Here is a 27,338-nt window from a genome sequence, read left to right as displayed (position 1 = left end):
CCACGTTTTTTTTAACGGAGTAGTGCAATGCAAAGCCTATACGACCACTTCTCGGCATTGAACTAGAAATATAAGAGAGACATGTTTTTGTCAAGAGATGGCGGTGAACGTTTGATTTGAAGGCCTGTAGATTGTAGGTTGGTGGGAAACAATTTTCAGGGGAGGGAATTCCTGTCTGTATATTTACATGTAGATACGGACGTCACGAAGGCCGCTGTACTTTTGTTGTGTCAATAAAGTATTACGTATTACAGAGCGGCTGTGTGTGTGTGTGAGAGAGAGAGAGAGAGAGAGAGAGAGGGAGGGAGAGAGTGTGTGTGTGTACGTGTCTGTGTGTAAATGTGTGTGTGTGTGTGTGTGTGTGTGTGAGAGAGAGAGAGAGAGACAGTGTGTGTGTGCGTGTGTGTGTATGTGTGTTCAAAGAATACCTTAGAACAAGTAGTATAAGTTGATTTATCTATTGTTTTGTACGTAGGTCAATTTTGTTGTACCTACGTTTCTGTCTGTATGTTTACGTACCTTATGAAGGTCGCTGTACTTTTGTTGTGTCAATAAAGCTTTTACGTACGTTTTACAGACCGGCTGAACATCAGGCGTCAGTATGGCTCGCGTTTGGGCCAGGCTGACTCTGAAGAGATTCGTCATTCTGTGCACAATCGTGGGGTTTTCCTATGTCAGCAGCTTGCTGGTTACGCGTTGGAACACTACAACAGGTAAATAATTATGACTTCACCACTATGTGGTAGGTATGTCAAGCTTTCCTGCTCCAGCATTGGAATGCGGGGCATAAACGCTTCTTTTTATCTTGAAAATCAACAGTTTGCATTATGCAATTGAAAATCCCAACCAATAATGTAAGGGATAGCTATTCAACTGTTGTCACTTCATACTATATAAAGAATTGTTTTCCCTTGTATTTCTCCTTCTTTCCCTGTCATGTCGTGAAATGTGGTGAAGTAATGCTGAATATTTGCTCCAAAGCAAATGTCGCCCTTTCTAGTTATGTTTACCATCGCAGAAGGAAAATGTCGTTTTTGCCCTGTTTCTTCTTCTTTTTCCTATTTTCCCGTTCCAAACAAATATTACATAATATGCCTGACACATACACTGAATTCACTTGGCAGGGAACGAGAAGGCGATAGCATGGAAGCAAAACTCCGATGAGATACCTAGAGCAGATGGGCATCACTTTGAAACGAGAGAGAAGGCAATGGCATGGTGGGAAAACACAAATGAGAGACCTAGAGAAGATGGACATCATTTGGCAAGGAACCAGAAGGCAATAGTATGGAAGGAAAACTCCGATGAGAGACCTAGAGCAGATGGGCATCACTTTGGAGGGAAAAAGAAGGCAAGAGCATGGTGGGAAAACTCTCATGTAAGACCCAGAGAAGATGGACTTCAATTGGAAGAGAGAGAGAAGGCAAAAGCATGGAAGGAAAACGTCTTTGAGAGACCTAGAGAAGATAGACTTCACTTGGAAGAGAGAGAAAAGACAAGCACTGAACAGAAGATACTGGAAAGCAGTGGTGAGCCGCACCGTCTACAGAGGGCAGCGAAGATGGCGATGATGGTAAAGGAAGATCCCAATGTTCAATTGAACACCGAAAAGCAAGCAAATGGGCACACTGGTGCAGAGATCATCAACCCTCATCCTTATACCTTCACTATCAACAACCCTGGGAAATGCGGCAGTAGGGACATTTCATTTGTTTCATTATGATTATATTTACCTGTAGGGTTGCGTGGCGCAGCGGCAGAGCATTCGGCTCAGAACCAAGAGGTCCCGGGTTCGAATCCTGCCAAGTCGCCAACCTTGTGCCCTTGGAAAAGGCACTTAACACGACTTTTCTCACTTCGCTCAGGTGAAAATGAGTATGCAAGAATGATCATTATCATGATAGTATTGGGCATCGGAATACATTATGTAGCAAGTGGCAGGACAGGCGCTGTTCACCATATGTATGAATGTGTTTGAGTCAGAATAAACAGGGCAGTAGTTTGTTTAGGGTAGACCATGTAAAGGTGTAAAGGTAAACATTAGTAATGCATGCTAATATACGGGACTTCTTTTCATATATTTTTGGATACATAAAAACAAACAGACAAATCTAGTTACTTCAAAAATGTTCCGTTTCTAGTTTCAGACGTGTTTCTCCTGATCATGGTGACATCTGCTCCTATGAACACAATCCAAAGATACGCCATCCGGCGGACCTGGGGCAACGAGACCAACTCCGACCCGGGAACTGTCATTAAAACGGTCTTTACGGTAGGAAAACCAGAAAACGCGCGGGTTCAGACCAGACTGGAGCGAGAGAGCATGGTTTATAGAGACATCATCCAGGAGGACTTCGTGGACTCGTACCGGAATCTGACCCTGAAGACCGTCATGTGTCTGAAGTGGGCGTCAGAATTCTGCCCCGGGGCCAAGTTCGTCATGAAAGCTGACGACGACACGTTCGTGAACATCTACAGCTTAGTGAGATACCTGAAACGTCTGCCTGCAACCAACACCAGGGGACTGGTGACGGGGTATCTTTACTCGGGTGCCAAACCGGTTCGAAACCGCACTTCACAGAGGGGAAAACCGAACAAGTGGTACCTTAGCAAGCAGGAGTACTCCAGAGAAACGTTTCCCAACTACCCCTGCGGGTTCGCTTACGTGATGTCCGGCGACGTTGTACGGCCGCTGTACGAAGTGTCGCCGACTGTGAAGTACCTCTTCTTAGAAGATGTGTTCTTAGGACTCTGTTTGGAGAAACTGGGAATCGAACCCGTGCACCATTACGGCTTTCATATAATTAATGTGGCAATAACCCGCTGTATTACTGATGGCCAACTGGCTTCACATTGGCACAAAAGGCCACTGGATATGATCCATGCTTGGAACAGACTCAACCACATGTGTAAGATTGAAAAGTTCCATGCACGCAACCAAGCATATATATTAATACAGAGTATGGGCCAGTTGGAAGATCGGGGAGGATCTAGACTCGCAAACAAGCCTGTTATTTATTAAGATTGAACTGTAATTTTCAACACAAGAAATTGGACTCACCCAAATTTTTGACTGTACAACTTTAGTCTTTGTCAAGGAATGAACAATCCACCGCTTCCGTGACGTCACGCAGATAACACACGTGACTCCGTGAGCAGTGGATCATATGTTACAGAAAGTCTGTGGCGCCCCCGTCTCTGTTGAGGGATGGTTGCAATGCCCTGATGTAGATGGCCTCTTGAATTCCTCGTGCGAAAAAGTCCGAAGATGAACTTTCAAGATAAGTCTGTTATTTCAGCATGAAAATTCATCTGTGTTGGTACTAGTCATTTATGAAATTAATACTAAACTTTCCTTCCAACAGTCTTAGAACGTGACGTCAGAGACACGTGACCGTAGTAGCGGGCCATACGTGGCAGATAACTTGTGTCGCCCCCCGTCTCTGTTCAGGGTAGGTCTTTGCGACCACCTCCTTCACTCCTCTTGCAAAGAAGTCGTTCGAGGATCGAGAATTTTGAGCCCTTCTAAAGACACGGTAAAGTTTCATGCACGCAAACAAGCATGTGTACATCGCCATAGCATGTATTTACACTGTAATGCTGACACAGAACTACTTCTATATATACATTCTAGATTTAAGTGAAAACCCAAACCCAGGGCTAAAAAAACCCCCTAAATATCATACACTTGTGAAGGCGTGCACTTAATATCTGACTGGATACACATATTGTGCAGGGTTATATCTGTAACGTTAAAGGCACTTCTATTGTTTCAATAGTGTACAGCATACGCTTGTCATTCAAGTACCAGAAGAAAATGTACATGCTAGATTTAAGTGAATAACCCAAACCAATGGATATAAATACTAAGTATTATACACTTAATATCTGACTGTGGGTGCACATAGACATGTGTGTAGGGTTATATCTAGTAAAGGCACTATTGTTACAATATTTAGTGTACAGCATATGCTTGACATTCAAGTACTAGAAAAAAACAAACTTTTGGTCTATTTATTCCTTTGTTTGTTTGTTTGTTGTTCACGAGATTTTATGACGTTCTACTCTGATTAGAAGAGTGTCTAAAATCTAATGATTATCATGAGCTGTTTGACGACAAGACGTTTTCCCTGGCTTCCTGTTCAAGTAACAGAAAAAAAAACTTGTTCTATCTATTCGTTTGTTTGTTTGTTTGTTTGTTTGTTTGTTTGTTTGTTTGTTGAAGAGTTGTTCACAAGATTTTATGACGCTCTGTTCTGATTTGAACTGTTTGACGACAAGACGTTTTCCTTGGCCTGCTGTTCAAGTAACAGAAAAAAACTTTTGTTCTATCTGTTCATTTGTTTGTTTGTTTGTTTGTTTGTTTGTTTGTTGAAGAGTTGTTCACAAGATTTTATGACGCTCTGCTCTGATCTGAACCGTTTGGCGACAAGCAGTTTTCCTTGGCCTGCTGGAGGATGGCAGAACCCGACTTGATAACTCGCGGACGGGTGACGTAATCCTCCCAAGGACGGCTCCCAGCGTCCTTTGCGTCTCCTCTAGGTTGCTATGGCAACGGGAAACAGATTCAGTATAGTAAATAAATAAATAAACTAACTAGAAAGGTAACATTTACAAAGTAAATAAATAACGTTTACCTTCGCATATGGTCTGCTGTGTTAATTTTTGCTCAAACACATTCATATATATGGTCAGACAGGAGTCTAAATCCCTCCTGCTATAAAATTGCAACATGATGTAACCCAACACTAGTTACCATTGTGAAAGACGGTCTGGTACAGGTCATTGACCTTTTGTGTTTGGAGAATAGGAAACTGAGCAAAACAATATGTTTCCCTTCGGTAAACATAAAAAAAATCACATCATAAGAAGTCTTTTAGGAGGTAACCTGTTCCACTCACCGACCGTTCTTGATCCGATTTTTCCGGTTCGCCCGAACCCTCCGTCACTTTGGCCGCCTTCAGCAGGTGCAGGGTCTGGCCTCTCTCCAGCTCGCGAACTCTTTTCTGTAACTAAAATTTGCAAGAACAAATTACAAAATCATTTATTAAGGTTAGACATCCAGGTAAATGATTCAAAATGCCTGAATTTTCTCCAACTCCAATTTTCTCCAAGAATTCCTATATGCTATAATCTACCAACCTGATGAAACTATTTTCGGAAGTATAGTTACTGTATGCTTTCCCTTGTTCAGGCAAGTGTCGTCTAGTTTCAAGCCCAGACGGAACTACTTTATTCCAAATAAGAACATCAGACTCCAAGCCAATCAACAACCACCTAGTGTCCTCCATCATATGCAAACGCCGGCTCAGCTGGTTAAGACTTGTTCGAATTCTTAACGCGTTCTTTTGCCGGCCATCTTACAACCAGCCGGCCAGAAAAGAAGGTTTGTACCCGCCACGGCGGCTGGTTGTAAGATGGCCGGCAAAAGGACGCGTTAAACAGTCTACAAAACGCAGTATCCACCCGCCCGGAGGCCTGCACAGGAGGCAAGCTAGGGCCGTCCAAGGATGAACTGGCGACAGACAGTGGAGAGGGACCTTCAGGCAGTCAGCATAAGCTGGAAGGAAGCCTTGAGGCTGGCTGCTGACAGAGGAAGCTGGGCTGCTTTGACTGCCTCATGCGTCACGAGACGCGGGAGCCCCTAAGTCTAAGTAAGTCAGTATTTGTATCTATACCTGTATCCGTACCTGTACCTGTATCTGTACAGCCGGTATAACCACCCTTCGACGTAACACACCATTAAAGGCATTGTTAGAGCTTGGAAACCCGACTTTTCAAAGTCAATATTCTAGTCAGTATCTACATACTGAGTTAAAACCACACTGTCCTAATGTTACTATTGGCCCTCAAAGAACAAAAATACCTTGGCTGATTTTTAGGGTACCACCCAGAAATAAAGGACTCATGTTGGCGCTTGTTTCTGCAGTTTTAAATGCCCAAAGTATGAAATACTAAGTCAAATGCGCTAATGTGAAGCAGTATGTGTCAATATCATAAAGATTGCCTTATTCAGAATATTTCCAATTTTGCTGCCCTGAAATCGCATTGGATGTCGTGTCGTCTATTGTACGAAAGACCATAGGTACAATTGTTTTTTTTTCTTGTGTGTGTGTGTGTGTATGTGTGTGTGCGTGCGTGTGTGTGTGTGTGTGTGTGTGTGTACTTCGAGTTTCTATGAGTAACGGGCTACTTAGAGTTTCTATGGGTATACTTGGAGTTTCTATGAGTACTTAGAGTTTCTATGAGTATTTAGAGTTTCTATGGGTACTTAGAGTTCATTGATGCAAATCCGTTTGCTTGCCGAAGCCTCACCAGTACTATCTGTCTCTCCATGGCGACGCTTTGACTCAGGCGAATCCCGAGTTCAGCAAACAACTCCTGGTAGCCGGCGCGCTCTGCCGCAAAACGGACAGCCTGATGTCGCAAAATCTGTACGAGAGAAAAAAAAAAGAAACAACAGATGGAAACATCGAAGTAACGTTGGTTTTGTACCAATAATTTGCATAAATTTTTGTTAATAGAATTTTTATTACAAGTTCTTACCCGTAGGCTAATTGCAAGTGCATGCAACATGAAAATAAAGGATGGACAATGGATAACAATATAGTATGTTACTACTCTAACTACTAAACACTTAATTCTAACTTGTTGGGCTTGGCTTCTTTTACCGAGACAGTAGAAGACGAATGATCCCACTTTTTCTATAATATTTGGGTTTTGTGATGTTAAGAAGACAGTAGTTTTCCTTTTGTCTGTAAACGTGGAGAACTTTGGATGGAATTTGTTGGCCTCTCCAAACAGGTCCTTTCTTTCGTGATCGTGGATGGGGCAGTTTGAAATATAATGTGTTAATATTTGTGTCGTTGATATTATTTGATGTAGTCATCAGCACGCGACATGTTTCCCCCTCGAGAAATGAATGAATAAATAAATAAATAAACAAATAAATAAACAAACAAATAAACAAACAACCCTACAGTGTCCCTGTCCTCGGCGATTGTGGCCGTCTTCAGGGTCTGATAGCCCAGCTGTTCCCGCGTGAGTTCCAGGTCCTGCTGCAGGGTCTCCACGGTTTTCCTCAGCTGGTCAGTCTCATCTGCAAGTAGAACTTTCAAGTTCAGATCTGGAACAAAATTGCTGTTGAAACTAGAGGGCTGGAAGCTAGAGCTTCAAATCAGACAGATAAATAAAAGAATCGGTAGTCGGCAGAGGCAACCCGGCCATACGCTTAAACGATCATGCCTCCTTAAACCAGGACTTTTAAGTGATTTCTTGTTCCCTGGGCTACATATAAGTTATCTTATGCCCAAATCTAGCAATTCGGGCTGTTATCTCATCAATGCAGGATGTATTCCGGTAGATTTAAGCCTCCTATATTGTGTTTTCCGGTAAATAGGCAGAACGGAAACTAAGGCGAGACCAGTCGTCGGCTAGTCGTACTCACCATTTTCCAGCGGTTGTTTCTTCTTTCTCCTTTGGAAAAGTCTGTCTCGTAATTTTCGGATCCGACACTGAAGTTTTTCAAGGTTTGCTCTTGCGCTGCGCTTCACCCTGGCTACCCTACTGCGTCCCATGTTTCTGTGGATTGCGTGTTTCTTGCTTTGTAGAGGTTGTTATAGAACAACAGGGAGGTGACCATAGCGACGGCTTGTTCTAGAACGTCATCACGTCACTTGTTCTGTGATGTCGTCACTGGAGCAACTTAGCAAGCACCCCCATCAAACTCCTTTCAAGCCGTTCCCGGAAATTCAAGCTGTACCCACTCAAAAATTCTGGCCGTACCCGGAAATTCGTGCCGTACCTGCGAAAATTTCAAGCCGTACCCGGTCGAGAAGCGGTTTGGAGAGAACGGCCGGCCGAGCGAAGTGTTCTCAAGATTGGGCGCGATTTGTACGACGCCATTCGGCAGATAGGTGGCCAGGAATATTTACCAGAGCATAGGCTATATGAGGTTGTGTATCGTTGCCGTACAGGGTATTTAGACACGACTTCCGAGTGACTACGCACCGGGGCTGAGCGATATCCGCCATTGGGTACGGCGAAAAAGTACAGGGTACGGCCCGAATTACCGGGTACGGCTTGAAATTTTCGCGAGTACGGCACGAATTTCCGGGTACGGCCATAATTTTTGAGCGGGTACGGCCCGAATTTCCGGGTACGGCCAGAATTGTTGAGCGGGTACGGCCTAGGAACGGCATAGGAACGGCATAGGAACGGCCCAGGAACGGCCAAGGAACGGCCCAGGAACGGCCCAGGAACGGCCCAGGAACGGCCAAGGAACGGCCTAGGAACGGCCTAGGAACGGCCTAGGAACGGCCAAGGAACGGCCTAGGAACGGCCTAGGAACGGCCAAGGAACGGCCTAGGAACGGCCTAGGAACGGCCCAGGTTTTTACAGTTACCCGCAGTCCCCCGGCATGTTACTAGTATCTCTCTATTTGGCCAATTTCTACTCTTTCCAGCCGCCTCCCGAAGCCTGGTAGAGGCTAGGTTGTTAGGTGAATAAGCACAGGCACCAGCTGAATCAGTATGATTTTGTTTGATATCGCGTTGTTTGTCTACAAACTCAATTTTCATCTCAAAACGATGTTAAGTACGCAGTTTATTTTCCCATGGTGCAATTTAATCTTGGTCGCTAGGGGAGCTCCTCGATGGGTACTAGTATTGGTCGTGTACAGTGTACATTTCTCTCTCTATTTTATACCCTTTAGATGCATTAGTTTTATAAATAACTATCCAGATAGCTGTCTCTGTTTACATCCATCTATATATCTATTTCCATTTACACATGTACTTCCATCAACATCCATTTATCTAATCGTTCAATAACTCTATCCATAGAGCCAACCATACACATACATGTCATATCTACATGTATACCTTTCTCTCTGTCTCCCTCTCTCTCTGTATATACATAAATAAATGAATAAGACAGCTGATTGTTCATGATGTTTTAATACATGTAATCCAAAACAGCACATGGCTGCTCATTCAGTTGTTTCAGAATCTATTCTTTAATTATTAAATTAATCTTTTTTTTTCTTTCTTTTTCACAATATTGTCCCTAACACAGTATTTACAACTCATAGATGGGAGCTAACAGTAACTACCCAAAGCTACCATCATTAAGAGATTTATTTGTAAGTACATTGTGTAAATATAAGTAATCCTGATATAAGCCTCCATAGCATGCCAAAAACTGGGGGTTTTGGGGGTCTTCGTGGCCTTTGGGATCTTTTATGTGCTGTTTTCTAATTGCACATAGACAACATAGCTGGCCTGGTTGAATTACCCCCGTTTTTAGAACTGGGCTAATCAGAAAACAGCCGAAGACCACCAAACCCCCAGTTCTATAAGCCTGCTACGGAGGCTAATCAGAAAACAGCCGAAGACCACCAAACCCCCAGTTCTATAAGCCTGCTACGGAGGCTAAGTTTTACTCTGTTTAGCAAAACCTGACCTCCCTCTTTGGTCAAAATCTTCTCTACCAAACCCTGTCTTGTCTAATCTGACATTCTATACCACTCTACCTTCCACTTGTCTTCAGGGGTTCATTCAGGGTCAATTTCCAAGTACTCTCTTCTTGTACTGTACTTCTTAACAAGGAGGCAAACTATTAGACAATACAACACTACAAAAGAGGACCAATGGTGTGAAAAAAAGGTGCAAATCACCAAGAATGAGTCCAATTCTTGTGTTGGAAATAACAGATGAAAAACCTGTTCCTGAATGACTTCTACCAACACAGATGAAATTAAAGCTATTAGTGATAGAAATACTGGTAATTATTATGGGCCTAGCTTATTTCTTTTCTTGATTTGCAGCCTTGTTAGACTCCTGTAACACTTTAAACAGGTCCTCCAGGCTACTTTCCACACACTGTAGGAAATCTCTAACATTATGTGACGCGGGGTAACTTGTAACGTTATACCCAAGCTCTCGGTCACGTATCATATACCCGATCCCAAAACCGTCTGGCACAACCGGTGCGAAACCGCCCAGGTGCACCGCCGGGCTGCTGAGGGTGCTGGTTGACAGGATGATGTGGTTGATCGCCGCATACGCAGGGTCGCGGAAAATGGCGGGAGACGCGCTGGTCTGCTCGGCCAGAGTGCGGAGGGCGAACAGGTGCCGATCCCAGCCCTGACCTGGAGTGGGAGGGAAAGAAAGTACGACCTCTATTGCACATTTTTGTCACTCTGGGCTAAGTACAGGCCACAAAAAACATGATGAACAGATACAGTTAACAGATACAAAAAGAAACAACTTCTCGCTTTTCTGTAAAATAAATTTAGAACAAATTTGTTTTTTGATGGATGGTTTGTCTAGTTGCATCAGGAATATGAATTCTTCTACACTGTAGTTAACTGTTACTAATAACAGCCATCAATACCTAAAATTAAAAAGCATCTGCTGGCTACAGTGGTGCAAGCCAAGTGGGCATGACTTGGGGGGGGGGGGGCATTCTTAAAATCTAGGTACCACACTGGGCTAACCTTGGTTCAAAAACAGGTTGCCCCAAGTAAAATTTGGTTGTGCAGGGCAACTGGGCAACCAGGTATTTTGCACGCTGCATATAGCTTCAGACTACCTACCCATAGCAGCATTTTTAGTGAGGCTGTTGTGTTTATCCGAGCAGGCCTGGATCAGCTGTCGCAGCTCCAAAGCATTGGCAGAGTCAACTTTGTCGAACGCCAGCGAACATGTCCTGGTCTCGGGCGTGCACGAGCGAACAGTCTCCGTACGACCGTGTTTGAACGCGGCCGTGCTGCATGACTCGTAGGTTCCCGCGCTCTTTCCTGTCAGTCGATGATAGCCCATCTGCAACAGAACATAGCACTTGTTACTTCTCCTCACATGAATGTAAGATTATTTTTTAGGTGTATAGAGCAGTTAACATTTCCGTAGTACTTGATTCTATGATTGCAAGAGATGAGAGCATTTTTAAAGAAGCCAACAAATGCCATCCAATTTTTCCACATTTGGGCAAGAATTTAGTGTTGTGATAAATAAATTACCATACTCATTCTGCCAAGTGCAAAGGGACCTCTTATATATACTTGTAATAGGGGTAAACTGTTTTCACTGTAATTGTGATATACACTCGTACATGAAGACCACCCAACCAGCTACATAAGGGAGTAATATATCTGTATTTTAGCAACTTAAACAGAAAAAGAAAGAGAGAGAGAAAAAAACAACTAGATTTCTAAAGCTTCCCCCACCTGTATAGCGAGCTGCATGAGAGAGTCTGGGCTGATTTTGTACTTCTTCAGGTCGTTTTTGCCGTGTTTAGTGTACTGCAGAGCTGCCAGGTCTAACGGCTTCACGTGGGTCCAGAAATTCTCCTTCGCCTGCTGAATCCCTTCCTGTAGAGCTCCGTCTAGCTTAAACTCCAACTGTAAGAAATAAACAACAAGCAATCATCATCCAGTTTGAACTCCAATTATAAACAGTAAGCAATAACTAAATGAACAATTTTTTATTCTAGAGTTTTTGAACTCTAACTGTAATTTAATTAAATGATAAGTGTAAACAGTAAATAAAATAGACAAATATTAATATCCATGAAGTTTGAACTCCAACTGTAAATCGATAAAGCAATCAATCTATCAATTAATCAAAATGAAACGCATCCTAATATCCAGTTACACAACAATTTTCAGAATTATACTTATAATCTTGAGTTAGAGATCCTGAAAAATACCACCAATTTTGAAGATAGAAAAAAAACATAAACAACCCAATAAACAATGGGACAGCTTGCCTTTCTTATGTTCATAAAGCATCATAAACAAATAAACAAACAAACAAACAAACATCTTGCCTTCCTGACGTGTTGCGAAGCGTTGATGTCGGCAGGTTTACAGGAGGGGGTCACGTTGGGAGAAATCGACACGTCGTCAAAAACCTCGTTAAAGTAGCGAAGAACTGCCACACCGTCCCCCCAGGCGTGCTCAAAATTCACCGCCGCACCTCCGTTTCTGTCCACGATCAGGGAGAAGCTCTTGTCGTACCACCTAGTGGGGAAAAGAATGTACATGTAGTAGGTAAACAAACAAACAAACAAACAAAACTGGAGAGTATAGAACTTCAAGATTATAGAACTGTCAGATTATAGAATTGTCAAATTATAGAACTTTCAGATTATAGATCTTTCAGATTATAGAACTTTCAGATTATAGAACTCTCTAATTATAGAACTTTCTCCCTGAAATGTGTTTCCCTCCTGTACATTCTTGTACATTTTTGCCTTCAAAACTAACTTTATTCACCTTTTTGAAGCATAGTCACCCATATCTACCTTCCATCATCTGTACAGTAACATGTAGCATAGGGGTGGTGCCCATTTTTATTTCTGTAGCCCTTGGGCCACACAGTTGTGCAAGCACTACAGCAGAGAGCTAGCCGACTGACAGTGTTCTGCATTTGACCTTCCCACACTCTTTCTCATAGATGCTGAGTGCCAAGCAGAGAAAGCAGTATGTACCATTTTAAAGTCTTTGGTACGACCCGGCTGGGGTTTGAACTCACAGTTACATACAAAGTGAGCACTCTACCCGATTGAGCTATTGCACTGGTAACACAGATGAACTTTTGAGATAAAAGATACAGTCCCCACCTGTTGGCCCCATCTCCATGTAGCATGAGTCTGGTGAGACTGTCCACATCTTCTGCCGCTGAGTCTTCCAGACACAGACAGAACATGGCACTGTCTACTGTCTTCAGAACCTCTCCTGTGCAAGTGACAAAGTTAGAGGGGCTGGCCACCATGTATATGAATGTGCTTGACTCGAGTAAGAATAAACAGGGCAGTAGTTTGTTAGGCTAGACCATAGGTGAAAGAAAACAGTATTTAAAAAAAAAAATTTATTATTCATTTCAACTATCACCTCAAAGCAAGGCTCATACAAATCACTTAATATATATGTTTTGGGTTACAACATTATTTAAGGAACTTAGGAGACAGATGTTTGTTCACCCTAGACTTGAAGAGTTTAAGGTTGTACCTATTTGGGAAGCATTCACAGGGAAGCTTCTTCCATAGTGATGTAGTTCTTTACAAAATTTGTTTACAAAATTAATGTTACCTTTTTGATGTAGATGTAGATTCCTTCAAGCCAGGTAGGAATATTTTCCAGTTTTTAGTATTATCATCATGTTCCTGCTTAACATTGTTGCACAAACAAAGAAACAAACAGACAAACAAACAAACAAACAAACAAACAAACCCACCATTGCCACAGTCCTCGAGTTTCTGCCTGAGTGCTGCCCAGGTGTCCCTGTTCTCCGCCGTGAGATAGCCGAGAGGGTGGGAGGGGGGCGGTGTCTGGTCCGACAGGATGTGGCTCAGGTACGCATGGAGCTCTGCTGCCGGCTTGATGTTACCTGGATTCAGATTCAGATTCAGATTCAGATTGGCTTTATTGATGTCGCAGTGGAGTACACTGAATTAAGATCAATATTACATAAAGGTACAATATAATGGTTGGCGATATAGGGTTAAAAGGTAGTGCAATAGCACAATACAGTGTATTATTAAAATGTAGTACAATAATCAATAAAAGAGGAGCGTCATATATACAAAGAATTGGTCGTGACAGTAAGAGAATATTCGCTCATTGACAATGCATTAAAAATAAATTACAGATTAAAAGTCATGCTGGTTCAACAATCGAGTCAGGTAGGGTATTGGTGAGTTTCTGTATCTCTGTGTTTTTGCCTTTGGAATATCAAGTTTTTGACCTACAACAGGAGGGTTGTGTCAGAAAGGGCAGGAATCCCTAGCCTGGGTGCCATTTGGGTAGCCGTTACAAATCGGATGGCACCCAAGCTAAGGAATCCCACCTCCTCTCATTTACTAGTATTGCTTACTCTACTTTTGCTTTTGATTTTAGCTTCACCAGCTTCGCAGGCACGCGGCATGGTGGCAGCTAGCTATATCACACCGAACGACTTGTTACACTCAATCTTTGCATACTTAATTGTAGGAGTTGTTTAAAGCTTTCTAGTGATGATGCCCCTATTGTGCTTGGTGGCAGTGAGTTCCAGTCTACGATAGTTCTGGGGAAATACGAGTTTTTGAACACCTCAATTCTTGGTTGATAACTCCGATATTTGAAGGCAAGACTGTTTCTTGTTCTTTTCTGGGCTGGTATCAGATATCTAGTATCTTTAGTTATTTTGGCTGTAGTGAGTTCAGCACCAAGGACAGGACCTGTACACCACATTTCACACCAGTCATTTTGGCTGTAGTCAGTTCAGCACTAAGGACAGGACCTGTACACAACATTTTACACCAGTTATTTTGGCTGTAGTGAGTTCAGCACCAAGGATAGGACCTGTACACCACATTTCACACCAGTTATTTTGGCTGTAGTCAGTTCAGCACTAAGGACAGGACCTGTACATGACATTTTACACCAGTTATTTTGGCTGTAGTGAGTATTTTACACCAATTATTTTGGCTGCAGTGAGTTCAGCACCAAGGACGGACATGTACACAACATTTTACACCAGTAATTTTCACTGGATCCAATACTTAGATAGCCAGAAGTACCAAAGATGAAACTACTCACCATCTGCATCCATGACATCAAACACGTACATGTGCCCGTTGCGTATCACCAGTAGGTGGTTCGCAGAGTTGTCAACTACGATTTCATCTCTGCCCGGCCGAGGGATTCGCGTGGAGTTAAACAGGTTCTTATACTGACTCATGTCCAGCGGGTAGCCGTTAGCCATGTATGCTCCATACCAGGATAGCGAACTGGGAACATAGCTGTGGAGGGAAGGAATGAGAGAGTCAATGAATGAATGAGGAGTTAAAAAGGTTCTTGAACTGACTTCCTAGTTGTTACAGTTACAGCACTTTCATTTAACATTCAAATTTCATTGTTTGAATTACAAACCAGCCTGGTATATTGACTTAATGGCTCCTCTCATAGCATTTGGGGCTATCATATGCCTATGCCTGTTTTTATTTCTATATTTTTTGTCCTGCCGTTTCATATTTTTAATTCTCTTCCCTTCCAAGTTTTGTTTTCATCACCATTTGTTTATTTGTCTGTTGACTCAATAACCAAAAAAATCTGGTCTTACCGAATGACCCTCTCAAACCACTTGGACTTGCTCCTTTCTCCCAGGTGAAAAATCTCCGGTTTCAGCAGCTCTGCTCGCAGGCACTTCATAAACCGCGCAGAGGACACCACAAAGTTGGTGGCCCTCACCAGCTGGAAAACAGCAGGCATTGCGTCAAAACTTCATCGGACATCTAACGTGGTGGGGCAGACTTTTCAAAATTCTATCAGTTTGAAATCACTTTTGAAGTCAGCTTTAAGCTAAACTTATTCTTTCTCTTGGCTCCAAAATATGTAGAGGTAAAAATTCTTAAAACGGGTACCAGAAAAACAGAAAGCTTACTACTGTTTTACAAGTTTTACTGACTTGTCCAAAAGACACTATGAAATGAAATGGTCCAAGGCTATAGTCTCTACTACTTCTTGATGACCATTGAGTAAGAAAAAACAAAAGAGAAGCTTTTATTAATCTCCAAGTAGATCTCTTGGTGGCTGCAAAAGACAGTATCAAATTGGCCAGGCAATATCCATTCGCCAGACAGTGTAACAGTAGGGGGTTTATAAGTAGGCGCTACCAACTGACCCGGCCAACGGGTTTAGACCTTTTAGACCTGTTAGAGCGTCGGAGTCAGAAGCTGGTGCTCAGGAGGTCGTGGGTTCGAACCCCAGCCCGTGACCAGAAGGGTTTTTATCTGTTTCTACTTGCTCCTCCTGTTTCTTACAACTGTAATGATTGGCCACCTTAGGTGGCTAATAGACACTCCTCTGTCCAATGGATACTGCCTTGCCACCGTATGATCTGCTTGGAGATCAGCTTTTACATGGTTACCTGGTTAGTGTATCCGGCCTTTGGGTCATCCACAAACGATATGAAGGGGTTAAAGTTCAACACGACGGACTGTCGACTCTTCAGGTACATGTCAAACCACGGACCTGAGAACAGGAGAGAGAAACTTGTTACAACTTGGGGTCGTGTGGCGTAGCGGCAGAGTGCTCGACTCGGAATCAACAGGTCCCGGGTTCGAGTCCTGTCATGCCACCAATCTTGTGTCCTTGGGAAAGGCACTTTACACGACTTTCCTCACTTCGCTCAGATGAAAATGAGTATTGTCCTGTCATGTACTTGTCCCCTGTGTTGGTGGCGGCATTAATATAAGTTGAAAAAACTTGAGTGTGTCGTCAACACGTCTTGTGATTACATGTTGGAATATATAAAAAAAATTACCTTTCTAATTTGGTTACGTTTTTTTTCACAAAGGTGGTTTCCTGAACAGATGCCGGGGTGGTTATGTGGACTTAAGCATGACTGGCCAGCTCATAGGACTATGGCTGTTTTACCTGTAAACTTGATTAACACATGTACCCACCTGAGATATAACTTGTGTGTTTGTTCTGGTCATTCAGGGCAACAAGTTCCTTGTGGAGCTCTGTCAATAGAAAAAAAAGTTTAGTCGCGATTGTATGTATCAATATCATTGTAATCTATTGTTTCATTCTATGGTAGTGTTACTATGTAAACTTTACCATCCTCCCTTCAAAAGTGGCTAAGGCTGAAGAGCATACATGTACTCTGTATATGCTGAAAAAAAGTTACTCATTCAAGCAACTGGATATGATTTTGGAAACGGTCAGAAACGTTTTAGAAACATTTCAGGTAGCCTTCCACTACCTTTCATCAGTGACACTGGAGACAGTGGAGAGTTGTCTATAGTATGTACTCTGTATGTCTCCTGCCCATGCCACCGAGTGGTTCAAACCTTACAGTCCGGTCTTACGCAGCTTGTACATGTACGTACATGTACAACACTGGTGTGTTATGCCTAAAGGCGGTTTACCGGTTTTGCAAAACAAAAGAAACAAACAAAGGATAGATGGTTGACAAAAACATCCTCCCAACCTGCGCCTTCCTTGGCCTGGAACTCCTGGGTGATCCTGGCCGTCTCTGCGTACTGCTGACTGTCTAGCAGCGCCCCCTGGGAGGCCAGGTAGCGACTGCAGGTGTCGGCCAGCTTGGGGACCGGCAGTCTCGGCATGCTGGGCTGGAAATGGTAGCTGGGAACAATGCTTTCCTGGAGGTACTCCCGAGAACGACTGGGGGAAAACAGAAAACACAGATGTAGCCTCCATAGTATAGGTTTTGGGGGGTCTTCAGGGCCTTTGGGAGCTTTTATGTGCTATTTTCTGATTGCATATAGACAACATAGCTGTTACCCTACCAATCCTCGTTCCAGATCACAGTTCCTATTCCAGATGACAACGCAATTACGACCAGCGAAGCCAGAGCATAGAGACGACTGAGTGTATTCTTTGTTCTCTCAAACCAACTGCGCAGTACGCATGCGTACATCGGATCAAACCATTATCCTAAAGGGGGTGTTTCTACATGGCAACACACGCCCCCCCTGGCTGAGATGTCGTCCCGACATTTGACAATAAATATTGAACTGTTGTAAATAACATGTAGAACTGTTAACTTGGAACTTCTCTATAGCTACATCTATGTGAATTCGAATAAAATATTTTTAACTTGTACAACAAAGTAAAGAGTGTTAGAACTGCCTTAAGAACCGCTTTGACTATTGAATTAAACTTAACTACAGCAAGACTGCATTTTTCACTACGTAACTTGCACGTACATTTCAAACATCGCGAAGGCACTGACTTCTACAGTAGCAAACTGATATGAGATAATATTCTACTTCCATACAGAAGAGATAAATGCATACTAGCATCTATATTACTTAACAACATGGCTGAACAACTCGTCCACTTACTAATACACAAAGAAATCACAGCTTTCTTTCTTCCCCTAACTGATGCATTCTAGTGTAATCTTCAGAATGTCACTTCTTAATCCACTAGAGAACATTTCATACTCCCTACACTTTTTCTGAAAGAAATAGATTTACTATCGGAGTTCTTCATCAACAGACACATCAACAATCCACGGTATAATAACCTCCACACATGTTGATTGCCCAAGAAGTTTCACATGACCTGACGACAGATGTTCTCTCTTTCTCAAGTTCTACCTCATTCACACTATGTCTCTATTACACATGTTCCACAATATTATGCATTCACTGTTCATAATATAATTGTCCCTTGAGACTCTTCTCCTTCAGCGGGTAATCCACAGAAACAAGTAATCCACTGGAATAGTAATCCATGGCAGTTCACAGTCCACACAAATAGCAGGTACTCCACAGGAATAGTAATCCATAGCAGTTCACCATCCACCCGAACAGCAGGTACTCCATCCCCTTAGCTGGGCGCGTACATGCGAATTATCGGTATCAACTGTCTGCAGTGAGGGCACGACTGATATAATTGCCCAGGATGCCCTGCTCCCGCATTCCACATGTTCAGTGGCCATGGTGTCCCTACGTTCCACTCTGCTGCATTTACTGTGTTCACTGTTGGCACTCTCAAGTAGCCAGGTTGTCCACCTACATCATATGTGAGAGTCCGTGGTGGTCTCCTATTTCGTCTCGGTCTATTCTCTTCTGCTTCTGCTGAGTCTGGAACATCCTCACCACCCTGGGACACACAGGGCTGGTCCTCAGACTCAACTTCAACTCCACTTAGTGCAGATTCTTCTTTCTCGCTGTCACTATCGCTGTCTGAGCCTCCTGACTGGCTCTCAGGTTCAGGCTCTTCATCTTCTTCTACTCTGCTGGGCACAGCTTCTGCCTGGCTCTCAGGTTCAGCCTCTTCATCTTCTTCTACTCTGCTGGGCACAGCTTCTTCTTTCTCACTACCTCTCCCCTCCTCCTCTTGAGGTGTTCTTCTTCTACTCTGTTTGGGAACTGGGACCTCTAGGGGCAGTCCCTCGCATGGGAGTAACATATTTCTATGCAACACTCGTGATCTTCCCTCTTGGCACTCTGGGCGTACCTCATACACGGGGATATTTTTCCCCTTTTGCTTCACAACGATGTGGATTTTGTCCTCCCAGTGGGAACGCAACTTGCCCGGTCCTCCTCGGTCTGTCATATTTCTAACAAGGACCCGGTCACCACTGGACAGACTGAGACCGTGCACCTTTCTGTCGTACTGTTTCTTCCCTTTTGCACTTGTTTTCCTGGCCTGCTGACTCGCAATCCTGTAGGCCTCCTGCATGCCCCTTTTCCATCTCTTGACATACTCAGGATATGATTGAACCTCATGCTCCTTGTCTTCAATCCCAAACATAAGGTCCACTGGCAGTCGGGGGTGATGTCCATACAACAGGAAGTGGGGAGAGTAACCGGTGCTCTCATGTCGGGTGCAGTTGTACGCATGAACCACCTTGTTAAGAGACGCCTTCCAATCTGTCTTCTGGGATTCTGGGAGAGCACGTAACATCGCTAGCAAAGTCCGATTAAACCTCTCCACTTGACCGTTTCCCTGGGGGTGATAGGGAGTTGTTCTCGAGGGCGACACTCCACTCAGCTGATGTAGGCGTTGAAACAACCTGTTTTCAAACTCCGCTCCTTGATCATGGTGAATCTTGAGAGGATACCCAAATCTAGGAATGAAGTCATTGAAGAGCTTCTCTGCTGCTGTTCTCCCTGCCTTATTCCTGGTGGCATATGCTTGAGCAAACCGTGTGAAATGGTCCACAACCACCAGAATGTACTCGTAGCCACCTTTGCTCCTTTCAAGGTGGACATAGTCAATAGACACCAGTTGTAGCGGCTCAGTGGTGATGATGTTAGTAAGTGGAGCTTTGTCTGGAATGTTTGGCTTCCGGCGCTTAATGCACTGACACTTGGAGGTGCAGTATTCAACTATGTCTCTCTGCATCTTTGGCCAGTAGAACCGTTGTCTTGCCAGGCTGACAACCCTGTCTGCTCCCAGATGGCCCATTTTGTCATGTAGTTCTTGGTATACAATGTTTCTATAGTCCTTTGGAAGCACTATTTGCAGAACTGGACCAGCTCTCCGGCGGAGAATGCCCTCATCATCGATCTGAAGCCTTTTCCACTCCCGCATGTACTCTCTTGTACCGAATGAGTTGTCTTGCCTCTCTCGGGTAGTGGGATTCCTCCCTTCTTCTTTCAGTTCAATTACCTTTCTAATGGCTGAGTCTCGACGTTGCGCTTCACCGATCTCCTTCTTGCTCAATGGTCCCATACTTGCACTCTTATCTTCAGGTGGTAGACTGTCAATGTTCGTAGTGATAGCACTTATCCATGTGGCATCTCCTTGATCAACCGCCTGCATGGCCTGGGTGGTGGCACTCAGTACATCACCACTCACTTCTTCTGTGCAGGTAGCCATAAACCGCTCAGCATCTCCTGGACTTGGACGTGGTACTCTTGACAGCACATCTGCGTCTGCATTGGCTTTCCCAGGTCGGTACTTGATGCTGAAGTTATAGTCCGCCAACTCTGCCACCCATCGGTGACCTGTCGCATTCAACTTGGCCGTACTCAGAACGTAGGTGAGGGGGTTATTGTCGGTATACACTTCGAACGATGGTGCGTAGTACAGATAGTCCCGGAACTTTTCAGTGACAGCCCACTTCAAGGCGAGAAACTCGAGCTTCCCTGAATGGAGGTGGTAGTTCTTCTCCGCCTGAGTCAGGGTCCTCGATCCATAGGCTATTACCCGCAGCTTCCCTTCACTTTGCTGGTACAATACAGCACCGAGACCCTGAGCTGATGCATCAGTGTGCAGTACAAAGGGTCGCTCGAAATCTGGGTATGCCATCACTGGTGGGCTAGTCAGCTGTTCCGTGAGTTGGCAGAGTATTCTCTGGTGTTCTTCTGTCCACTTGATTGGTTGTTTTGGGGCATGATTTGACAGCAAATCATACAGGGGCTTGGCAATCTGACTGAAGTTCTTAATGTATGTCCGGTAGTACCCAAGGAATCCCAGCAGCTTCCGCACATCCCCTACTGTGGTAGGTGTTTTCTCCTTCAGCGCATTGACAGCTGCCGTGTCCTCGGGGTCCATGGTGTAGCCCTCAGCAGTTACTAATTTCCCCACGTATCTCACTTGCCGCCTGAACATGATGCACTTCTTTGGTTTAAGCTTGCACCCGTGCTCCTGAAGGCGACGTAAGACCCTCCTGTTCCGCTCAACATGGGATTCAAACGTGTCACTATGGACCATGGTATCGTCCATATAGGGTTCACAGATCACGTGGCTCAGGCCTTCTAATACCTCTTCCATGTGTCTCTGATATGCTGGAGGTCCGTTCTTAAGACCGAAGGGAATTCGAACCCATTCGTACAAGCCGTATGGAGTAACGAACGCTGTGAACTCCCGACTTTCCTCATCCATGTAGCCTTGATGGTAGGCCTTACCCTGATCCAGGACGGAAAACCAGGTGCTTCCTTTCAGGCGGTTCAAGATGTCTTGGATCCTCGGTAGTGGTTGCCTGTCTGACATTGTCTTCTCGTTCAAGGCGCGGTAGTCAATGCAGAGCCTCATGCTCCCATCCTTCTTTCGGACGCACACCATCGGAGAGGAGTAGGGTGACTTTGATTTGGTAATCCACCCCTGGTTGATGAGGTCCTCAATATACTCCCTCACTTCTTTATACAGAGGTGCTGGGATGGAGACGTAATTCTTTTGCACTGGCTCTGTGTCTGTCAAGTTGAGTTTCAGCTTGAGACCTTCAATACTGCCGATATCAGACTCATCTCGAGAAAATGCACCTGATTCCTCCCGGAGCATCTGTTTCACAATCTTCCTCTGCTCCTCGCTCAAGTGTGACAGGTCAACTGGAGGGTCCCACAACTCATCTTCTGCCTGAACAGTGTTTACTTGAGCTTGCTGTGGTGTTTGCTGTGGTTCTTCGCTCACTGGTCTCCTGTCCTCAGTTGTTGGGTGTTGAGATCCCTCAGGCACTCTCCTCAGCTCAACCGGTACTGCTGATCGTATTGGTTCTGCTCGACCCAACACTGTCTTTGCCGGCAGATAGACATCATATTGGTTGGGATTGGTTACAGGCACCTTGATCATCCCCGTTGAGTTAACTGGGATGAGTGCCGGTCCCACTTCCAGGCCCGTGGGCCAATCACCGGCTTCATCTGGTTCAAACAGCATGATCTGTTTCTCCTCCACTGAGCCGCGAGGAATCCTGCACCTAACTTGAACTGTTGCCCCTCGTGGTAGCCGAACTCTCTTCCTGCCGACCCGCACTCCTGCCGGGTTCGGGACGCTGAACTCTTCTATCAGGTTAACCAGGGCCGCCGCCCTCTGTGGCCGAACCGGCAGCGCCCTCGACAGCAGGGCAGAGTCACTCCCACAACGCTTTTGGATTTCTTCGATGACGTTGTATCCAATTATCGGATGGTCCTGACTAGGGCTGTTGGTTGTCAGAAATGGCACAGAGATAGCTGGTGAGTCATCTTCGCTTAGTTTAAAACTGACCTCTACCCATCCACTGTATGGGATCTCTGTACCATTTGCCGCCTGTAAGTTGAGGCTTGCTGTGTCCTCAAGTATCTCTATTACTGGTCTGACCTTGATCTCTGGTAGATTCTTCTCTCTCCACGTATCTGTCATGATACTCACTTGTGCACCGGTGTCCCATAATGCCAGGACTGGCTGGTCATCCATCTTACACGACACCAGGCACCGATTCCCGACTAACTTTGTTATTTTAGTTCTTTGTTTTGGTGTTAGATGTGATGCAGTCATGGCGTTGACGTGAACCGATTGCTGTTGATTGTTGTTTGCTGTTGCTGTTTGTTGTTGTTGTTTGTTGTTAGTTGTTGTTACCGAGGGCTGTTGATTGATATTATTTGGTGTTGTTTGTTGTTGTCGTTTCTGGGACGGTTGTGAGCTGCCTAGGACGACCCCTCGTCCCCTTGGGGTGCCCCTGAAGCGTTTCCCTGGTTCTTGTTTCGGCACCACCGAGCGATGTGGTTGTTTCCCCCACACCTGAAACAATGACGGCACAGCTCCATCCCCTGTTGTGTACATTGGTTGCACCGCGGGCTTGTTACAGTGACCTTGTTGACGTGAGCTTGTTGAGGTGAGCTTGTTGATGCGAGTTTTTCGTCCCGTTCTTTCTGGTCCACGATGGCTCGGCTCAACTTCTCCAACAGTAGGATGTCGCTACTGTTGGAGTTGGCTACCAGGTGCGGTTTCATCTCCATCCTAATGTTATTGTCCCTCAGGCCTGTTTGTACGGAGCGGAGGAACATCGCCTGGACCAATTTGGCGTCATATAGTCCATCTTCTTCCTTTGATGCTTCTACCACCTTGTCTCTCAGCCCCATCATCCTTGTGACAAAGCCTTGTGAAGACTCCCCTTCTTCTTGGCATCCGATGCTTAACTTACGGTACAGGTCGGTAGCAGTTTCCTCTAATCCATGGGCTCTTATCACCTGTTCGACCAATGTGAGGTTCAACTGTTCTTTCCCTTCCAGGTAAGTCCGAAGAGGTGACCCGGCTGGTATCGCCCTGATTACTGCATCTACCACCTCCTCCTCTGTATATCCCTGCCTCAAACCACTCTTGATTTGATATGTGAGGGACTGAAATCTCAGCTGCCCCACCTGTCCTGTTATCTTGAACTCCTTCTTGTGGTTGGACCCTGCTTGTTGGTTGCCCTTGCTGCTATCCACCTTCCACCTTGACTTCTTCTCCGATTGCCAGAGTGCTCTTCTTACAGTGTGGCTTCCTTCTCCAGCAGATTCACCCTCCAAAGTGGCCAGTCTCTCTCCCAAGCGCTCTATCCCAGTGAAACAACCGTTTACTACTCGTGCCAGGTTCGTGGTGGCATCAACTAGGTTTTTCATCGTCACCTCCGGCGTCTGAGGACCTGATGTTTTATCGTCACTACTACTGTTCTGTGCGCCTTTTCCTCCTTCCGCCATACTTCTCTTGTAGTGCTCAAATATCCCTCTAAAACTACCGTAATCTTGATTCAGCGCACCGACTTTCAACCTCTCTTTCGTAGCAACAATACTGCAGTCGCCCTCCCCCTTACAACCGCGGCGCCATCTTGTTAACCCTTGAACTTTGTTTTGTTTACGATGATTTGACCTCTCTGACCTTTTGTCCCGTGACCACTTTTGGCGCGAACTCTTCTCTCTCACTCCGGCGTCTGTGGCAGTTTCTTCGTCGCAATCGCTTCATCCGCTCCGTTACTCCAGGAAATAGGATCTCGGTAGAACCTCCAAATGTTACCCTACCAATCCTCGTTCCAGATCACAGTTCCTATTCCAGATGACAACGCAATTACGACCAGCGAAGCCAGAGCATAGAGACGACTGAGTGTATTCTTTGTTCTCTCAAACCAACTGCGCAGTACGCATGCGTACATCGGATCAAACCATTATCCTAAAGGGGGTGTTTCTACATGGCAACATAGCGGCCTGGTTGAATTACCCCGTTTTTAGAACTGGGCTGATCAGAAAACAGCCGAAGACCACCAAACCAACAGTTCTATAAGCCTGCTACGGAGGCTACTGTACACTTTAAGTTACGACTGGATAAAATGATTCTTCATTAAACAACCAATGACTTTTCACATCTGATGCTTTGGTGACTATCAGTAAAATTATATTGAAGGTTTCTTGCATACCTGCTCTTGAAGCGCCCCTGAACTGATGTGCATGGTACTGCAGCAAGGACCTAAAAAAAGGGTATATAAACAATGAAGAGAATCTTGAAAGGTTTTTAAAAATGATTTAAAACACAGCACAAAATACATAATGTATTTCATAACTCCACACAGACACTGTAGTTTGGGGCTAGCTCGTTCATAAATGGCTCCTACAAGACATATCACACACATATGTTTATGTTTAAAATATTTTAAATCATAGATGTTTACGTTTCAATGTTTTCAATCGTGGATATTTCTGTATAACTTCTGGGAAATGACCAGACTGATATGGGGGGGGGGAAGGCATGGGGGGGAAACGACTAGAAACCCATACGTTTTAGAGAACAATCCTGAAAGAAGAAAAGTTAGTGATCCCTAAACAACACCTTTGTCTATATGTTAATATGACGGATATAAAAACAGAAATCATTATAATTCCAACGGATTAGCCTTAAAAAAAATTTCTCTATATGGTAAATACACTAAAGAGCCTTGATAAATCCTTTGGAATCATTATAGAGTCAGTAAATGAGTTCAAGACGAACGTAGACAAATACTGGGAGAGCATAAAGTATAACACTGAGTGAAGTCGAGATCGGGATCACCACAGGATTACCTCTCATCCCGAAGACGGTATCAAGGTATTATAATTCCTGTTGTTACAAAGGGGAGGGGCGGTTCTAACAGGTTAATAGTGGCCAACTTTTGCAAGATAAAAAGTCGTGCTTTCACGGTTTTGTATCTAAAATGTTGCTTTACCTGTTCCTTGCGTATCCTACCCCCCACGAGGCCGTACAGACGGCGGTAGGCCGGTATCAGCCCGGGCGGATACGCCGGTATCTTCTGAAGGGCAGCCATGATCACAGTCGAACCGCAGACCGCTATGCGCATCGGTTCTGCGCAGCTCTCTCTAAGATCTCGTTTAAATCTCGCGCTTCTTTTCCAAGGTAATGTGATCCGCGAGAATCCGCGAGAGTTTGCTACTGTTTACTGTTTCGCTTGTAACTCCGCTTTGCGTAAGGGTTTCCTTGTCATACGTTAATGTGAGATGTAAGAAGGGCCGGCGTCACGCTCAAGGTCGTAGATGTACATTACCGGTGGTGTTTGTTGGAGAAACGAGGTTTCAAAGTTGACCGTGTATGATGGAGATGATTCCACTCGAGACAGGTACCCTTTAGTTTTTTTGGGGGCAAACCCGTTTGCCCTATTTCATCGCCGATTTGGTGTATTGTTTAATAAAGTATAGACCCTCCCTCATCTATCGTGTGTTGTTTCTTTTGGGATCCTGTAGTTGTTAAAATATAGTAACCGATAGTAAGTTGAGCTCATTCAGTCGAATTCTCAACGATTTTTGTTCGAATCTCAAGCTTTTGCAACTAGTTCTAACCAATACACCTGTAATGTAATATGTGGCTGAAATATAATTATGTTGGCTTGATACCTGTGTACTTAGTTTTGAAATTGCATAATGTGTATTGCTGCTCGACCTTGAGAAAAGTGTAATTTCTTTACAGTTTTTTTGCCTTTAAAAATGTTCAGTTAAAAGTTATATAGAACAAAAAAGAAAGTGAAAGAATATCGACCAAATAGTAAGCTTCAAAACGATACCCACTTCACGGATGAAAACAGAAGAGAAGGAATTTGGGCATGAACAAATACAACAACAGGTTGATTTTTCATGACCTAATTTTTGAAGGAGAAATCGGACACTATGACCTGTTACTGTGAATATACAAACATCGGGCAGATGTACTGACATTGGTATAGTTGCACATGAATCCCACTTTCTCTAGCGTCTTCATGATATAAGTCTGACTTGGAATGGGTTTCAGAAAATCTGTTTGTGATGAAAAAACTTGATTACTTCTTTTTATGAACTTTCGCAAACAGCGGTTGAAAGTTGCAACATTGTTGGCGGCGCGAAAAATAGAACGCGCTGCCTTGGTTCCATGGATCGAACGCAGGAGTTCGAAACCGATTGACTTCAAATTTGACGATTTTTGAATGGTCAGAACCTTGTATTAAATTCCTCTTTTTGTATATAATTGAATGTTATCATATCACTTATTATATTGCATGTGGTAGCCACATTCATACAGTTTCTCATACCAAGAAACGAATTTTATGACATTACGCGAAATGTATCAAAATGTAGCGGAAACTCAGGATGGTGTGTGTTAGTAGCTTACAACTGGGCTAAATTTGACCACCGCGATGTGCGCATCGTCACAGTTTTTTTGGGGGCAAACCCGTTTGCCATAAAATTTGCCAGGGGTCATTGGTATCAATGTAAAGGTGAAGAAGTGGGCTATCACACTGTGGTATTAGATAACGGGATCCAGTTAAATAGTAAAAAAGACAAGCACAAATAAAATGACCAAAAATTGCTAATTTTTGGAAGGCCGTAGCGCTCGCTGTCATTTTGCAATGCACGAAATATCTACATGGTTGTACTGGGCAAATCCTGCAGATATGAAAAAATGTAAACATTGTGTAGGTCTGAGGTCTTTTTGCTGCACTATAGGCAGTTGTTTACACCCATGCAACGGGGTCAAATCGTGACCCGGCAAATGCCGTATCTTAGAGAATAACGCGTTCTACGGTGACCTGCGGTTCGACTGATCATCAGGAGAACTGTGGGTCAGAGGTCACCACTCTGACAACAGGACTGGGAGAAACCATTCATTAGTAACAGGGGCG

At 44.2% G+C, this 27,338-nt stretch overlaps 2 protein-coding genes and 1 pseudogene across 2 annotated transcripts; 1 reads left to right on the top strand and 2 right to left on the bottom strand.

Annotated features, from left to right (window-relative positions):
- The first annotated feature begins 2,149 nt into the window (after positions 1 to 2,149).
- On the top strand, positions 2,150 to 3,022 carry LOC109461543 (lactosylceramide 1,3-N-acetyl-beta-D-glucosaminyltransferase-like). The gene has a single exon (XM_019757922.1). The coding sequence runs from the start codon at positions 2,165 to 2,167 to the stop codon at positions 3,020 to 3,022; it is 858 nt and encodes a 285-aa protein (XP_019613481.1). The 5' UTR covers positions 2,150 to 2,164.
- A 1,323-nt stretch (positions 3,023 to 4,345) lies between these two features.
- Positions 4,346 to 7,577, bottom strand: LOC109461542 (annotated as a pseudogene).
- A 1,825-nt stretch (positions 7,578 to 9,402) lies between these two features.
- Positions 9,403 to 25,498, bottom strand: LOC109461607 (carnitine O-palmitoyltransferase 2, mitochondrial-like). The gene is made up of 13 exons (XM_019757985.1): positions 25,398 to 25,498; positions 24,615 to 24,664; positions 16,980 to 17,173; positions 16,450 to 16,509; positions 15,912 to 16,015; positions 15,105 to 15,235; positions 14,582 to 14,784; positions 13,239 to 13,391; positions 12,625 to 12,739; positions 11,830 to 12,022; positions 11,228 to 11,401; positions 10,598 to 10,823; positions 9,403 to 10,150 (listed from the first exon to the last, which is right to left on the bottom strand). Exons 1-13 carry the CDS (start codon positions 25,494 to 25,496, stop codon positions 9,804 to 9,806), a joined length of 2,049 nt encoding a protein of 682 aa, XP_019613544.1. The 5' UTR covers positions 25,497 to 25,498; the 3' UTR covers positions 9,403 to 9,803.
- Positions 25,499 to 27,338: the final 1,840 nt, after the last annotated feature.

The sequence above is a fragment of the Branchiostoma belcheri genome, unplaced genomic scaffold (assembly GCF_001625305.1).
Source record: "Branchiostoma belcheri isolate BF01 breed outbred unplaced genomic scaffold, Haploidv18h27 scaffold94, whole genome shotgun sequence".
NCBI classification, from domain to species: Eukaryota; Metazoa; Chordata; class Leptocardii; order Amphioxiformes; family Branchiostomatidae; genus Branchiostoma; species Branchiostoma belcheri.
This window is presented reverse-complemented; position numbering and strand designations above follow the sequence as displayed.

Excerpts from the sequence above, each read along its gene's own strand:
- LOC109461543 (XM_019757922.1), top strand. The coding sequence starts at position 2,165 with ATGGTGACATCTGCTCCTATGAACACAATCCAAAGATACGCCATCCGG.
- LOC109461607 (XM_019757985.1), bottom strand. The coding sequence starts at position 25,496 with ATGGCTGCCCTTCAGAAGATACCGGCGTATCCGCCCGGGCTGATACCG. Across the intron at positions 17,174-24,614 it reads CAGGGGCGCTTCAAGAGCAG|TCGTTCTCGGGAGTACCTCC; the intron begins GTATGCAAGAAA and ends GTTTTCCCCCAG. Across the intron at positions 14,785-15,104 it reads TGGTTTGAGAGGGTCATTCG|CTATGTTCCCAGTTCGCTAT; the intron begins GTAAGACCAGAT and ends TTCCCTCCACAG.